The sequence below is a fragment of the Mandrillus leucophaeus genome, unplaced genomic scaffold, assembly GCF_000951045.1.
Source record: "Mandrillus leucophaeus isolate KB7577 unplaced genomic scaffold, Mleu.le_1.0 Scaffold86, whole genome shotgun sequence".
Classification (NCBI taxonomy): Eukaryota; Metazoa; Chordata; class Mammalia; order Primates; family Cercopithecidae; genus Mandrillus; species Mandrillus leucophaeus.
In genome coordinates this window covers 445,542-461,579 of record NW_012109363.1, presented here as the reverse complement: position 1 = coordinate 461,579, position 16,038 = coordinate 445,542, and the positions used below count along the sequence as shown (strand labels likewise).

At 50.2% G+C, this 16,038-nt stretch overlaps 1 protein-coding gene across 3 annotated transcripts in view; it reads left to right on the top strand.

Moving 5' to 3' along the window:
• The window catches only part of GFRA2 (GDNF family receptor alpha 2), a 122,974-nt gene that overhangs the window by 40,829 nt on the left and 66,107 nt on the right, over positions 1-16,038 (top strand). For all 3 annotated transcript variants that reach the window (XM_011968768.1, XM_011968767.1, XM_011968766.1), the window contains one exon: positions 7,750-8,104. In XM_011968768.1, the coding sequence (XP_011824158.1) occupies positions 7,750-8,104 (355 nt within the window). The remainder of the gene's footprint in view (positions 1-7,749; positions 8,105-16,038) is intronic.

Here is a 16,038-nt window from a genome sequence, read left to right as displayed (position 1 = left end):
AAAAAAAAAAAAAAAAAAGTAATGAGACCGAGAGAGGCACAAAGATTTTCCTAGGGTCTTCTTCAGCTTGGAGAAGCAGAGACAGAATTAGGAACCACGTTCTTTAACCCCTATTTAAGTAGTAGAGCTCTACATCTTGGCCCAGGGGCCAAGGATGGGCTCAGGGACAGACACTGCAGCTACAAATGGGATGAGGGGCAGTTTCCTGGGAGGCAGGAAGGGTGGTTAAAACACCTGGGTCCTCATTGTCTGGGAAGCTTTACAGGATGGGGAGCCTCTCCTTTCTGCCCACAGGCTCATTTGTTATTAGAAAGTCTACCTTAAAGATCCTCTGTGTCGGGAGGTGGCAGAGGGGGATGAAACCGTTGGGGGGTGTGCTTAGGTGACAATAGCTGGCCAAAGACCATCTTCTGTGAAGGGTGGGTTTGCTAAATTGTGTGTTGGGCGAGGTGTGTGTGTTGGGTGAGGTGTGTGTGTGTGTTTGGGGAGTGGGCCAAGGGCAGCCCTGCGGCTCCCCTAAGCATTGGTTCTCAGTCTTTGGAAGGTGGCCTCAGAATCACAGGGAACTTGTGAAATCCAGATGCCCGGGTGCTAGCCACAGAGCTCCTGACTCAGTGGGGCCTGTGAGTCACAAATGCACCAGAGGTCAAGCGCCTTTTCTCTAAACCAGTGACTTCCTCCTCTGAGTGCATTGCGCACCACTGCTAGAATGGGAGATGGGGCCGACGAATACGTATTTTTATCTTTATTGCATTCTAATGTGTTAGAAAATTTCAGAACCAATGTAGGTGTTATCATTTAGGATAAATCTAGATAGGTATTGAAAAATGTAAAAGGTGAGTCAATAAGGATTTAAACAGATTCATTATTTAAGAATTAAGGGATTTAGGCCCAGCGTGGTGGCTCATGCCTGTAATCCCAGCGTTTGGGGAGGCCAAAGCGGGCGGATCACCTGAGGCCGGGAGTTCGAGACCATCCTGGCCAACATGGCAAAACCCGTCTCTACTAAAAAATACAAAAAATAATTAGCCGGGTGTGGTGGCAGGTGCCTGTAATCCCAGCTACTCTGAGGAGGCTGAGGCGGGAGAATCGCTTGAACCTGGGAGACAGAAGCTGCAGTGAGCTGAGATCATGCCACTGCACTCTAGTGGGTGACAGAGTGAAACTCCGTCTTAAGAAAAAAAAAGCATTAAGGAATTTAAAGAAAAAATTAATTAAACGTCAGTAGTAGAGGTGGTACTGTTAATATGACCAAAACAAGATAGGAAACTGAAGTTTGGTAAACCTATCTCAATATAAAAGTTAAATACATATTTAAAGAATATGAGTTTAAAGAGCACTCATATGCTTGCCTGCTGGGGATAGGGAGTTCCACTGTCTGGAACCACAGCTCAGTGGTGCAGATGGACTCTTGGCTCAGGGTAGCACCCCAGGAATTAACAGGAGAGGCTGGGCTGGGTGTGGCTGGGGCAGGGCTATTGGGGAGGCTGAGCTGCAGCCTCTGGTTGTGCATCCCCCAGCTGGCCTGCCCCTCTGCTGCTGGCTGTGCTCCCTGGCTGGCTGCGCCCCCCCGGCCTGGCCCTTACCCAGGGAGGAGGAGGGGAGGACTTGAAGAAGCTAGAGTGTCCCCCAGGGCCAGGAGCCGGGGGCTGGGAGGATGACTTAACTGAGGTTTTGGAGAAGGCCAAGTGTTGTTAAATCCCTCCTCCCTCTCCCTTGGGCAGCTGTTTACCATTTACTCCTTGGCCATCAAGGCTGTTCTCAGCCGGCCTGGGAAGACCCACCGGGGCTGGCGCTGGAGCACGTGTTGAGTTCAGGCTCTCCAAGGCCAGCCCAGGCCTGGGATCAATTTCTAGCTCCCGAATCTCTCTCAGGTCTTGTGTGGTCTCAGCTCTCAGTGCAGGGGATAGGGGCAGGGAGACGGAAGGGGCTGGGTTTCCTGAATCCCCATTCCCCACCCTTTGCACATTTTAGTTCAGGGGCTGTAGCCCCCATGCCAGGCAAGGATTGTGAGGGGTCTTGGTAGGTGAGGTTTGTGTTTAGAATCCCCTACGTCCTTCTTCCCAGTGGGGACTCACCTTCCCGACAGGAGGGACAGGAGCCTTAGGGTGGATGGCAGGGCAGTGACTGTGTCGGAAGGGGTGTGCGTCCAGTTAGCCTGTTGCAGATGGCAGTGGCTGTCCCTGTGCCGAGCTCTGACCCCACCATCTCCCTCATGATGGAAACACAGTGCAGGCTGCCTCCTTGGCGAGGTGCTTAGCGGAGCCTCAGAGCCCAGGCCCGCTCCTGGGGGCCTTTCTCCCATCATCCGGCCCACTTGAACCCATTTCCTGCCAGGAGGATTAGAGGGGGCATCTTCCTGGTAACCAGGTAGGAGCTGCGTTTCTCGTTTTTTTTGTTTCCTAGGAAATTTACCAGGTTTTGGCCCAGGAGTTTACATGTTCTGCCCCCTAGCAAAAGCTTTCACTGTTCAAGCTCCAAATGGAAGCCACGGAGGCTATAATTACACCAGCACTAGCTCAGGAACCTGCTGAGAGGAGTGGGAACGGAGCACCTGGGGAACCTGGGGGCAGCCGCAGTCCTAAATTAGCTGCCATTCCGCTTGCAGTTGCTAACCTCCTCTCTGGGGTCCCTCCTGTTGTCTCTCCTCCACCTTGGCCCCAGGCCGCTCCACTCCTCCAGCCAGCAGCCAGCCAGCCTCTAACAGGTGCATCCCACGGCTGGCTTGGCAGAACCTGACCCTTAGAGGCAGTGTCCCCACAATAGCCGTAGTGTTGACAGGGATCCTGGGGTCCTTCTGGCCTGGGCAGAATGGTTTGGTAGCAGCTCAAGGAATTGTCTGAGAGGCCACATGCCCCAACGTGGCTGAAGGCCCTTGTCTTGGCAGTCCTTGCCTTGGTTTCCATGTTCAGTCATATTGAATTGCTTGCAGTTCCTCCCAGTGGTTGCCCCTGCTCCCCTCTGTGCCTGGGATCCTTTTCTTGCTGTCTTCACTTCCTCTGAGTCCTCCTGTAGGTTTCAGCAGAGGTATCACTGCTTCCAGGACCCACCCCCTGCCACCCTGGGTCTGGACAGGAGGGTTTTCTCTCTGCACCTGACTTCCCTGACACAGAACTCACATTGGCATGGGCTGGTCCTCCGTCCCTAGCTGTGTCTCTGACAGGGTTGCAGGCTTAGCGTCTGAGGAAGTACCTGGCACATAGTAGGTCCTCATTAACTATATATTAATGGATTGATTGGGAAAACAATCAATTCCTTTGATTCTCTTTCTGCCTTAATTTCTCCTAGCCTACTTCTTCTTTTTTTTTTTTAAAAGGCTTATTTCTTTAAGAGTGGTTTTAGGTTCATAGCAAAGTTGAGAGGAAGGTACAGAGTTTCCATCTACCCGCTACTCCTCCCCAGGCACAGCCTCCCCAGCTATCAGTATCCCTCTATAGAGGGAGGCATTTGTTACAATTCTTGAACCTACATTGACACATCATTATGAGGCAATGCCTAGAGTTTACATTAGAGTTCCTCTTGGTGCCATACATTCTTTGGGTTTGGACAAATGTCTAATGGCATGCATCCTCCATTACAGTATCATACAGAGTGGTTTCATTGCCCTAAAAATGCTCCATGTCTGCCTCTTCCTCCTCCCCTCCCCACTGACTCCTGGGAGCCACTGATCTCTCTGTTTTCCCTTTTTCAGAGTGTCATACCGTTAGAATCATACGGTGTGATATGTCTCCTTTCATGTAAGTTTCCTCCATGTCCTTTCATGGTTTGATAGCTCATTGCCTTTTATCACAGAATAAGATTCCTTTGTCTGGATGTACCCTCCCCTCTTTTATTTTTACAACAAGAAGAGAGGGCACTTTTCTCTTTCTGCCTTTAAAGGGCTATTGTTGGCCAGGCGCAGTGGCTCATGCCTGTAATCCCAGCACTTTGGGAGGCCGAGGTGGGTGGATCACCTGAGGTCATGAGTTCAAGACCAGTCTGGCCAACATGGTGAAACCCCATCTCTTCTAAAAATAGAAAAATTAGCCGGGCGTGATGGCAGGTCCCTGTAATCCAAGCTACTCAAGAGGCAGAGGCAGAGGCAGGAGAATCACTTGAACCTGGGAGGCAGAGGTTGCAGTGAGCCAAGATCGTGGCATTGCACTCCAGCCTGGGCAACAAGAGCAAAACTCTGACTCAAAAAAAAAAAAAAAAAAAAAGACTCGTTGGCCAGACAAAGTGTTGGGGTGAATGGCTTAGTCTTCATTGATTATCCCCCAAGTTTCACGTCTGGGCTGGGCCCCACATGGTCCTGTGTTGATCACTGTTTTCTACTCTGTACCATTTTCCTTGCTTAATAATATTAGTCAACATTTTTTGAGCACTTGTTGTAAAATAGACACTGGCCTAAATACACTTATTCCATCACCCCTTAAATACCTATTGCATAGCACCTGCGTGTCAAACACTGGGTACTAGGGACACAGCAGTGAGCACAGCCCTGCCTTCCTGGAGCTTGTATTTGATGCAAACAAACAAATTAGTGAGTACATACCATGGCAGATAGTGATGAGTGCTGTGGGAAAAACAGGTCAGAGTAGCGGGTACATGGAATGTGCATGGGGTGTTGTTACTATGTGTGGGGTGGTCAGGAAGGACTCACATATTAGATAACATTTGAACAGAGTCTTGAAGTAGATGAGTAGAGTGGTTGTATGGCTGTGGTTGGAAGGGAGAGACTTCCAGGCCAAGGGGAGAGTAAGTGCAAAGGCCCTGTGGCCAGGCCATGATGGGAGTGTTCCAGGAATATTCAGGAGGCTGGATTGCCTGGAATGGAGTGAAATGAGCCGGGAGAAAGGAATAGGAAGTGAGGCCATATACAGCCTTGCTGGCTGATGGACATATGATATGCATCACATATATAATTCTACATTTGCTTGTAATCACAAAAAAGAAACAGGTGAAATTATTTTTATTACTACATTTGTTTAACATCATAGATCAAAAATACCCCTTCGATGTGTAATCGAAGTAAAAAATTGTGAGATACTTTACATTATTTTTTTCTTTCTTTTCTTTTCTTTCTTTCTTTCTTTTTTTTTTTTTTGAGACAGCATCTCCCTTTGTTGCCCACGCTGGAATGCAGTGGTGTGCTCTTGGCTCACTGCAACCTCTGCCTCCTGGGTTCAAGCGATTCAAGTGATTCTCTTGCCTCAGTCTCCCATGTAGCTGGGTGTAGTCTACGACGTGTCACCATGCCCGGCTAATTTTTGTATTTTTAGTAGAGACGGGGTTTTGCCATGTTGGCCAGGCTGGCCTCGAACTCCTGACCTCAGATGATCTGCCTGTCTTGGCCTCCCAAAGTGCTGGGATTATAGGCATGAGCTACCGTGCCCAGTCTACATTGTTTTTTCGTTATTACGTTTTCAAAATCTGGTGTGTGTTTCAAGGTCTTGTGTGAACATATGAAATGCCCTAGCCACATTTCAGGTTCAGCAGCCGTGTGTGGTGAGCGGACAGCATTTCAGAAAGCACAAATTGTTCTGCCACAGGAAATCAGACAGCACACATATAGAGGTGTGTGGGCCATGCTGAAGTCCCCGAATGAGCTGGGGAATCCATGGGGGGTTTTGGAGCCTAGGAGCAATGGCGCTCTGCTGTAGGTTCTGGAAGGTTCTCTCCAGCTGCTGTGATGAGAGAAGATTGTCATGGGGTGGGGTATGGGGGCACAGGGCAGAGCAGGAGGCTGGGAGAAGGAGGCTGTTAACAGGCACAGTGTCAGTGGCTCGGATCCAGGTGGCAGCAGTGGCGGTGGTGAGAAGTGGCTGGATTCTGATTGTATTTTGAAGGTATAGCTGCCAGGGTTTGGCAGTGTGTGAATGAGAGAGGAGTCAAGGAGGCGCCGGGAGTTTTGGCGCTGGCAACTGGAAGGATGCAGTTGTTTCCAGCAGGATGAGGAAGGCTGTCAGAGGTGGAGGGAAGCTCTAGGTTTTGGGGGGAAATATGAGGTTGGGTTTGGATGTGTTGAGGGTGAGATTTGGGTATTAGGCTTGCAGCTGGAAATGTTGAGTTGGCAGATAGACAGATGAGTCTGGGGCTCAGGGCAGAGGTCTCATCCAGTGGTATGAATCTGGGGGTTGGAAGCACAGTGATGGTGTTTCAGGCCATGAGATGAGCCGAGAGTCCTAGGGAGAAGATACATGTAGAGAAAAGGAGGCTGAGTCCTGGGTATGGAAGATGGGACCAGCAAAGCCCGCTGAGCAGGAGACTGTGGGGAGGTGGCAGGGAGCCCGACAGAGAGTGGAAGGAGGCAGGAGGGAGGAATCGGCTGTGTCCAGTGCTGCCGATGGGCTGAGGGAGATGAGGCCCGTGGATTCCCGAGCATCCATCAGACAGGTGGGGCCAAATGCCCGGCTGAAGCGGGTCCAAGAGAGAATGGGAGGAGAGCAGGGGACAGCTGGTGTAGACAACTCGACTGAGGGGTTTTGCTTTAAAGGGGAGCAGAAAAATGGAGTGGTAGCTTAAGAAGGCTATGATCACGAGGAGATCTTTTTTTAATTGAAGATGGTTGATGTAATAGCTGATGGGAATGGTCTAGAAGACAGCAAAATCATGATGTAAGGGAGAGAGAAAAAAATGAGCTGTCTCATTCTTGCTCACGAAGGCCCTGTGTGGTAGATACCAATTTGCGGACAAGGAAACTGAGGCAAAGGTTCAGCCATTTGTCCCAGGTCACATAGCCAGTAAGTATCAGGGCCAGGAGCTGAATGCCGATGGCTGACCTCTAGAACACCGCCAGCCTTGGCCATTGTGCTGTTCTGCCTCTTGGTTTGCTGGCTGGAGTTGTGAACTTTTCCAGAGTGGGCCCTCCTCTTGCACTTTTATATCTAACATGGCACCCGGCAGAGGGCTGTGCAGAGGTAGGACCTGATCAATCTTTAATGGGCAAGTGATTAGAACACCAGGAACTGTGTGCTGGAAGTGCTCAGTCGCCTGGCCCATGTGAGAGGGACGCATGGCCTGAGCCTGCCTCACCCCGAGTGAGGCACCTTGCATGGAGAGAGTGGTGCTCAGGAAATACTGGAAAGCATTTGTAGGGTGGATGAAGAATGGATGAGGAGCTTACATCGAAGGTTCTCGCTGGCATAACTGCACTTCTGGGTGTGACTCGGGTTCCTGTGCTGGGCAACCTTGGGCAGGCCCCTTGCCCACACAGTACTTCAGTTTCCTTATCTGTAAAATGACAAGGTTGGGTGAGGTGATCTCCCATCTGGCTCTCACCAGAATGCCTCAGGAGGGCATGTGTGTGCTGTCTGCACCCAGGCTGCTGACGATCCCATCATGAGCATTGTCTGACCCCAAATGCCAGTGTGCTGCTGGTGGGTGCATAGGGGCCCCCTCCATTGTATGACGCTGAGCCAGTCACTTTATTTCCCATATTTGTAAACAGGGCCATACACACCTAGTTGCTTGCCTTTTAGGCTTGTGAGTTTTAAGTCTGCTATTGTCCTAGATTGCCATGGTATAGCTCACCCTGCACCAGGCGCTTCCTAAGCACTCCCTCAACCTGTGTATTAACTCCTTTACTCCACCACAGCTTTAGGAGGTAGGTCCTGTGAAATGATCCCCATTTCACAAAGGGGGAAACTGAGGCACAGAGCGGGCACATGGAAGCATATTGAGTACTGGGAGACATCTCCCAGCAAGGGGGCAGCTGCATCCTCCTCATGCTTGTGCGGCCTCTGACCTGCACTCTTGTTCCTTCTCCAGGGACAGGGGCAGACCCGGTGGTCAGCGCCAAGAGCAACCATTGCCTGGATGCTGCCAAGGCCTGCAACCTGAACGACAACTGCAAAAAGCTGCGCTCCTCCTACATCTCCATCTGCAACCGCGAGATCTCGCCCACTGAGCGCTGCAACCGCCGCAAGTGCCACAAGGCCCTGCGCCAGTTCTTTGACCGGGTGCCCAGCGAGTACACCTACCGCATGCTCTTCTGCTCCTGCCAAGATCAGGCGTGTGCTGAGCGCCGCCGGCAAACCATCCTGCCCAGCTGCTCCTACGAGGACAAGGAGAAGCCCAACTGCCTGGACCTGCGCGGTGTGTGCCGGACTGACCACCTGTGCCGGTGAGTGCCGCGGCAGCCCCGGGGGTGCTGGCAGGAGGGGGCTTGCATTGCTGGGCTGTGTTTTCCTTTTTCTGCATTCCTTGGGGTGCATCGAATTATGACTCTGAGTCCAGCAGAAAGGGTGTCAAAAAGGGTAAAACTGACGTGGACATGTGCAAAGTGAATTTTCCATTTCATTCATCCATGCATCCATCCATCTACTTTATTCATTCGTTCATTCATTCACTCAGAACAGGTTTATCTTTTGCTTACTCTTGGCTCAGCTGGGGAAACCAAAACGAACAACCCAAGGAGCTTGTAATTGAAAACCATAGACTCCTTGAGCCTTGGAATAAGAGACCTTTGGGTGCAGTGGCTCATGCCTGTAATCCCAGCAACTCAGAAGGCTGAGGCTGGAGGATCACTTGAGGCCAGGAGTTTGAGACCATCCTGGGCAACATAGCAAGACTCAGTCTCTACATATATGTGTTTTTGTGTGTGTGTGTATATATATATATATAGACACATACATGTATACACACACACACATATATACTTATATATATATATATTATATAGAGCTAAATTTCAGCTCAGTATAACCATGCATCCCTCCAAAACTACCTTCCTAATAATGAGGCTACACTTGTTAAGCACTTACTGTATTCTAGGCTCTGCGCTAAGCTTTGGACATACGTTATGTCATCTCATGTTCACAGTAACCCTGTGACTTGGGTATTTTTACTCCTGTTTTATAGGTGAAGGGACAGAAGGTCAGGAAAATTTTGTAAACTTGCTCAAGGTTACACAGCTAATGAATGGTAAAGTCAGGATTCAAAGCCAGGACTGTCTGACTCCAGGACCCATTCCTCACCCCAACACTAGACTGGATCGGACCTGAATACAGAGTGAACTAGCTCTCTCTCGCTCTCTCTCTCTCTCATATATACACACACACACACACACACACACACACACACACACACGTATATATACACACACACACACACATATATACATATATGGCCTTTAGACAATTTAGTCCCACTTCTAAAGAAAGTTTCTGCCTAATATCCCAACATATGTCACGTGGCTATCAGGAAGGGTGCTCTCATAAAACAAAGAGGCAGCTCACTCTGTATTGAGATATAATCCAGTCTCAATGGATCATATGAGTGAGGAATGGGTCGGGGTGAGGAATGGGTCCTGGAGTCGGACAGTCCTAGCTTTGAATCCTGACTTTACCGCTCATTAGCTGTGTAATCTTGAGCAAGTTTATAAAATTTTCCTGACCTTCTGTCCCTTCACCTATGAAACAGGGATGAAAATACTCACATCACAGGGTTATTGTGAACATTAGATGACATAACGTATGTCCAAAGCTCAGCACAGAGCCTGGAATACAGTTAGTGCTTAACAAGTGTAGCCTCATTGTTAGGAAGGTAGTTTTTTTTTGGAGGGAGGTGCATGGTTATACTAAGTTGAAATTTGGCTTTATGTAATTCTCATGTTTGTCCTTTTTGTTTGCTAAGTATTTATTGAGATGCTGTTGTGTGCAGTTCTTGATCCTAAGGCCTGAGGATACAGGGGAAACAGACAAAGGAAGAGGTGATCCCAATTCAGTGGGATGAGGCTGTGGGCTCCCAGAGGAGAGAGCACAGGAGAGGGGCATCTGCCACATCCTGCGTGTCCCGGGGAGGGGAGGGGGCCTTGAGCTGAGCCTTGGGAAACAAGAAGGAGAAAGCCAGGGAAGAAGCCTGTTGGAAAAGCATGGCACGGGGTGGAAGTGGGAGAGGACCTGGGCTCTGGGGAGCTGCAGGTGTTGGGCACAGGTCGAGTGGGCCATGATGGGAGTGAGGGGGAGGCTGCTGGAGAAATGGGGATAGAAGTGGGTGCAGGTGTTTATAGATTGCCTGTTGTGTTCTAGACACTGTTCTAGAGGCGTTATGTCTCATTTAATCCTTGCAACAAAACTGAGGTAGGTACTATTATCTTTATCTGTCAATGAGGAAACATCTGGCAAGTTACAGAGAGAGTAACTTGCTGAAGGTCACACAGCCATACATTTCAGAGTCAGATTCCAGCTAAACTGCTTCTTTCCAGTATTATTGAGTGCTCCAGACTAAGATAGTGAGTGTGGGTATGGAGAAAACTGGATTATTTCAGAGGAAATTGGGAAGTGGCCTTGATGGGACTAGGTGACTGGCTGAAAGTCACCTGGAGATAGAACCCTGGTGGCAAGAACTATTTCTGTTTTGTTTACTCCATACCCTGTCCTTCATGTAGATCCTGGCATGTGGTGAGCATTCCATAAGGTTACTTGAATGGATAAATGGATGGTGTCTACCATGTTTCCTGGTTGAGTAACTCTGGGGAGATGGAGCCATTCAGTGGGGGTGGTATTGGACATGCAGCATTTGAGGGACCTGGGGGACTAGTGCCACCTTCATGGCAACACCTAGGGGGCACTTGGACTTGTGGGTTTTGACCTCAGTAATGAGGCTGGAAGGAAGAGATGGGTTTGGGAGTTATTGGGTACTTTGCTGGTGATCAAAGCCACAACAGTAAATGAGATGGCCTAGGAGGAGTTGCTAGAGCTCAGTAGGGAGTCTGGGCTGGAGCTGCCTGAAGATTTGGGCATCCTCAGTATTTAAGTGATAAGGCTTAGAGCGAACAGTGGAAGCAGAAATCTACTGGAAACACCAGTGCTTAAGGGAGGGGCAAAGGAAGTGGGATGTGAGACTGGAAGGGAAGGGGATTTCAGAGGGAGGAGGTGAATGAGCTGTGGTGTCTCACAGAGTGTGTATACCTGTGTATGCCTGTGTGTATGTGCATGTTTACGTGTGTTTGTGTGGTGGAAGATGGACCGCAGGGGGCCCAGGCCTGGCAGGGAGGCAGAAGTAGAGGCATTGGGCACCAGCTAACTTCTTCAGAAGGAACCAGGGCCAGGGGCTGCAGAGAGACGGGAGATGGGGAGGGAGAGCCGGGGCCCTGTGCACACTGAAGGGGAAGTGCTACTTTGTGTGGTTTGCAGAACAAGCTCTCCTGGGGTTTGGAGAAGGGCCTGATCCCAGAGCTAGCTGCAGGGCTCAGGGAAAGCTCTGTGAAGAAGGTGGGTTTTTATCTTTTGCTTACTTAAAAAAAATATATCTTTTTGCCTACACAAACCAATTGAGGCGATTGAAGATGAAACTATGCATACCACAATGAGGAGGGCCAGCCTTAGAGAGGAGGAGGGAGCAGATGTGGCCACGCTGCCATTTGCCATAGTGACTGAACTTGAGCTCCGAGCTTCTTTGTTGCTGGGATAAAGAGGAGGCTTGATGGGTCACATAACCTCCAACCAGGATAGATCGGGGCATGATCTGAGACACATTCGCTGCTTCTTCTGAATGCTAAAGTGACCTTTGGGGGCTGCGCCCTACACAGCTGCATGGAATGATGCAACAGACGGGAACTGGACCTTGAAGGAACTGGAAAAGACCAGCATGAATCCAAGCCTAGGACCCAAGCATAGGAATGGGCCAGGAGCACTCAAAAGCTGGAGGACTGCAGGGGGCCTGGCGACGGGGCCTGGAATCAAGCCGCTCAGGTGTCCGAACTGGGCATCTTGGGCAGAGGAGTGACTGGGACACTGCACCCATTTTATTAGTATTGCTTTAAGGAAGGATGGATAATACGACAATGTAGTGGACAGCTCCTATGGGGTCTGCAGCCCTGAGATGGGGGAATTTGGAGCAGGGTGATTTGTGGCTTGGAGAATGTCTGTGTCTGTTTAAAGAACGTCTGTGTCTGTTTAAAGAACTAGAAGCATTTTTTCTTTTCTTTTCTTTCTTTTTTTTTTCTTTTTTTTCTTTTCTGGAGGTGGGGGAAGCTAGGAAACAGGAGAATCAAGTGATACACTTCACACGGTGGAACCCGAAAGGGCATTTAAATAGGACTAAGTATTGCGGGGGTCAGGACTGAGGAATCCTGGGAGCTGAGGGCTGACAGTTTCTGAAGTGTGCTGAGCCAAGCAGATGAGCTTCTTGCACTGGGAAATAAATTTAAACAATGGCGACTCCAGGGCCCACAGACAGTGCTGTGTCTGGATTATTGAATTAGGTACATGGCTCACTTTAGGAGGCCTGGGATCCTGAGTAGGAAATTCTGATTGCTCCAGGATGTGGCTGGGTGAGCTCCTGGTCTTGAAGCAGGGCGTTCTTCCAATCCATCTCTCCCTATCTCCCACCAACACACCCATCTGCATGCAAATCAATATGGTCCTGAAGAGGTAAGGAAGGAATGAGGGCGGAACCTGCATTAGGAGGAGTCTGGCAGGAGCATGGAGAAGTGTCCTTTAGGGAAGCTTGCGCATGATGGAGAGTTGAGGTTTGGGGCGGGGTGCATTGAGACATGCATCCGGAGCCACAGAGACTGAGACGCACAGACACTGCAGGTGGTGGATGGAGGTGGCTGTGGTGGTGCCCCAGAGTCAGGGGACCTACCTTTACTCTTCACCTGCCTGGAGCCTCCTGCATGGTCCTCGGTGGGCCGTTTCACTCCTCATGCCCTGGGGGGTCTTCATCTATCAAATGAGGATCCTGAACCAGGTCATCTGTAGGCACCCTGAGGTCTTATAAGTCTATGGTTCTGATTCTGTTGAAGCAGTTTTCCTGTCTGCCTTCTCCCTCTGCTCCTGCCCTCTCCACGGGAGGTTACTTTACTGGAGAGATGAGCTGTTGGTATAAGGGGAAGTGGCCCAGCCAACCTCATCAGGGTGTATGGTGTGGGAGAAGGTATTTGAAGGGCCTGGAAGGAGAGGAGTGGCTTCTTTCCACACTCTTGCAGGCCTGACTTGCTGACCCAAGCGTTGCTTTCCCCAGAATCCACAAAAGTGCTCAGGTGTCCTATGGATGCCTGTTATCAGCATCAGAGGTGACACAGGTGGCTCAAGAGGGGCCCCTGGAGAGCAGGAAGCTGGGTCGTGGCTCTCGACTGTGCTTGGGAAGGGGTTCACTTCTTCCTTTCCCTGGTTTGACTTCCTCCAGATTTCTGCCCTCCAGGATGGGGACCACAGGTGGAAATCTTCATTCTGAAAATGGAGAGCCCAATGCCAGGGTGTTTGCAGCAGGAATTGCAGAACCCCCAGCCTGCCTTTGCTGGTACTTGAATGAATGAAGCCAGCCTTGATGGGTGTCCTGGGAAAGCCTCTCTGGGCTTGCGACTCTGGAAGTGAGGCTCCAGCTCTTGGGCATCTCCTAGGAACATGCCCATGGTGCAGTGCTATGGCACCTAGCCCTGATGCAGCCAGGCCTGCTTGTCCCCTGTGGTCCCTCCTCCTACCGAGAGAGTTGACCTAGAGATGCCCAGGCTTCCTGCAGGGTGAATCTTGGCCCAGGATTCTTGGGGGAGGCTCTTCCAGAGCCAACCTCACCTGGCACTACATGAAAGAAAGTGCATTGATTCGCTGTGCGGCATACCGTGTGGCAGGCCTCATCCATCACCCGTGTGAGATTTAGCAGGCTCTGCATGCTGTCTTATTAAATGTCACCAGCAATAAAATGTTGGCGGTTTCCTTTGATCTAGGGTTTAAAGATGCATTGGTTAAACAAGGATATCTGCTTGCTGGGCCTCGGGGTTTTGGGAAGCACTTCTGAATCCTCCCATCATCCTTTGAACTCAGAGCAGTTTGGGGTCAGTGGCTGAGGATGGAGCCTCTGGGAGTGGATGCTTTGGGTTCTACCAACAGTTCCACCTGGCTTTGAAGCTGCATCTCAGGAACCTTGGCTCTGTCTTTGGCCTTTGTCTGGTTCATATCCCACGAACCTTAGGGCTGTGGGCTTAAGCTAAGTGAGCATCAAGGGATAGACCAGGAGAGACATTTCCTTTAAAAAACTTCTGATAAGGAGCCTGGAAAGCCTGGAGAACTTCTTGGAATGCATCCATGGCATTTGGCTGGATTGACTCTAGCCCCACAGTGGGTCAAGATCTACATTTTAAAAACACAGCCTTTCAGTTTTTACCCTCTCAGCTTACAGCCATTGCAACGATGGTCTCAGATTGTGTTTGTGTGTGTGTGTGTGTGTGTGTGTGTGTGTGGTGGTTGGGGGGTCATGGGAGGATGATGCTGTTGTTTTCTAAACTGTGTCCCTACCAGGCCTCATTTGGAAGCGGTCCTCTGAAATGCCCTGTTCCTCTTAGTCTGCCAAGAGAACATAAATAACTCCTTACTGGCTCAGTGCCATCTCCTGGGCTGTAATTTCACCTCTGGGTGCTGAGGATGTGTATAAATAGATTCCAGCCTGGAGCTACCCTGGCAACCTGGGCCCTTTCCTGAAATGGACACTGCCCTTGTCAGAGAGGCTTGTTGGGAAGCAGAGGAAGTTGGGCTCACCTCCCTCAAGGCTGTCCTCAGCGGGTGGGAAGGAGTCCCTTCCACACACTCTCCTTCTTGCCCAGTGTAGGGGGTGTTCAGTATCTTCAGGCAGTGTGGACGAACAGGTCTGGCTTTGATTCTTGGCTCCTTGGGGCTGTCCCTCAGCTTAATGGCTTCCCATAGGATCTGTTGGCTGATGCTTTTAGCAGATCGTGTCTAAATGGCAGCAAATGATTCCTTGCGCAGGGGTAGGTGGACTGTGATGCTTCCAAGCCTTCCCTCCCTTTAAAGGAGAGGTCCTTGAATATCTTGAAATTATACAGAAGGTTTTGTGTGTATTTTCTAGAAAGAAGTTTGTTGCATTCATTAGATTCTCTAAGGGTTCCTTGATCTCCCAAAGCATAGGAACCTCTTCCTTCTCTAGATGACCAACTTGGATTGGCTCCCTAAAGAAGGATTTTGAGTCTGGCTCCTGGCTCAGTAGCAAAGTGGGCTGTGATTGATTAGTGATGCCTGCCACAGGCATAGGAGGGGCAGCATGGATGCTCCACAGAACCCAGCCAGTCCTCCCTGGGGCCAGCAGATTACCTACAGCAGGAAGAGTGGGGGGTCCTGTGACCATTTCTTTATTATTTTCACTACTCTTTATTGGTCATCCACTTTGGGCCAGGCATTGTGTTTGATTGGGAGAGTTAATGAAGTAGGTAGAGGTCCTTGTCTTTGTGGCACTTAGAGCCTAAGGAGGGGACTCTGTGTTGATTGTGTCTGCTGTGGGAGAGGAGCCCCACTACCATTGCAGCTACAATTGTGTAGATGATAGCTTTTTACTCAGGTTCTCTTGAAATCCCAATTATACTAGGTCTTCCCTGGGTCACCCTGCTGGCATTGCAGAGCAGCCCTTTCTTAGGGGAGATGAGTCACAGAGAAGTAAAATCTCACCCGGGGTTCCACTTGGCCTTGAGCAGTGTCCAGAGTCCAACAGCCACATCCAACCCCAGAGCAAAGCTGTGCAGAGGAGTGTGGGGGAAAAAGGGCCCCCCCTTTCTTGAGGATTTTAACTGCAAGGAGCCGAGACCCTGAGATCCAGCTTCCCTTTGGGGATCCCATGTGGCTGCTATTGCTGGTCTCAGTAGGGGCTCTGCTCACTCTTTAACTCTGGGCCAAGGGTCCCCGAGTGACCCTTCCTGGAATTTCCTGCAACATGTTGAGACAAGGCTGGAATGCTGGATATTACTTTACTAAAGCCTCTGGGGAAATAAACACAGAGAGAAGCTCCAAACAAGAGCTCTAGTTTACAAGAGAGGGTTCATGCATCGCCCTGCTGTGGCTGCTACCACTTGGCAGGGCTGCACAGAGCCTTGACCTTAACTTTACAGGGTTCTCTCAAGGCATCTGGGCTCCAGAGGCTCACACCCCAGGTGGATGAGATGCGGATCCTGTTTGGCTAAGGCTCCCACTTGAGTTTTGCTTGAGGACCCAGGCATCTCTGAGTGGCTGGGGAGGAGTGACCCATTCATGACGTGTCACTTATGCAGGGAGTATCCGAATGCAAGCCAGCATTGTTTGTTCATACCAGAGGCCTCACCTACAACTGGGC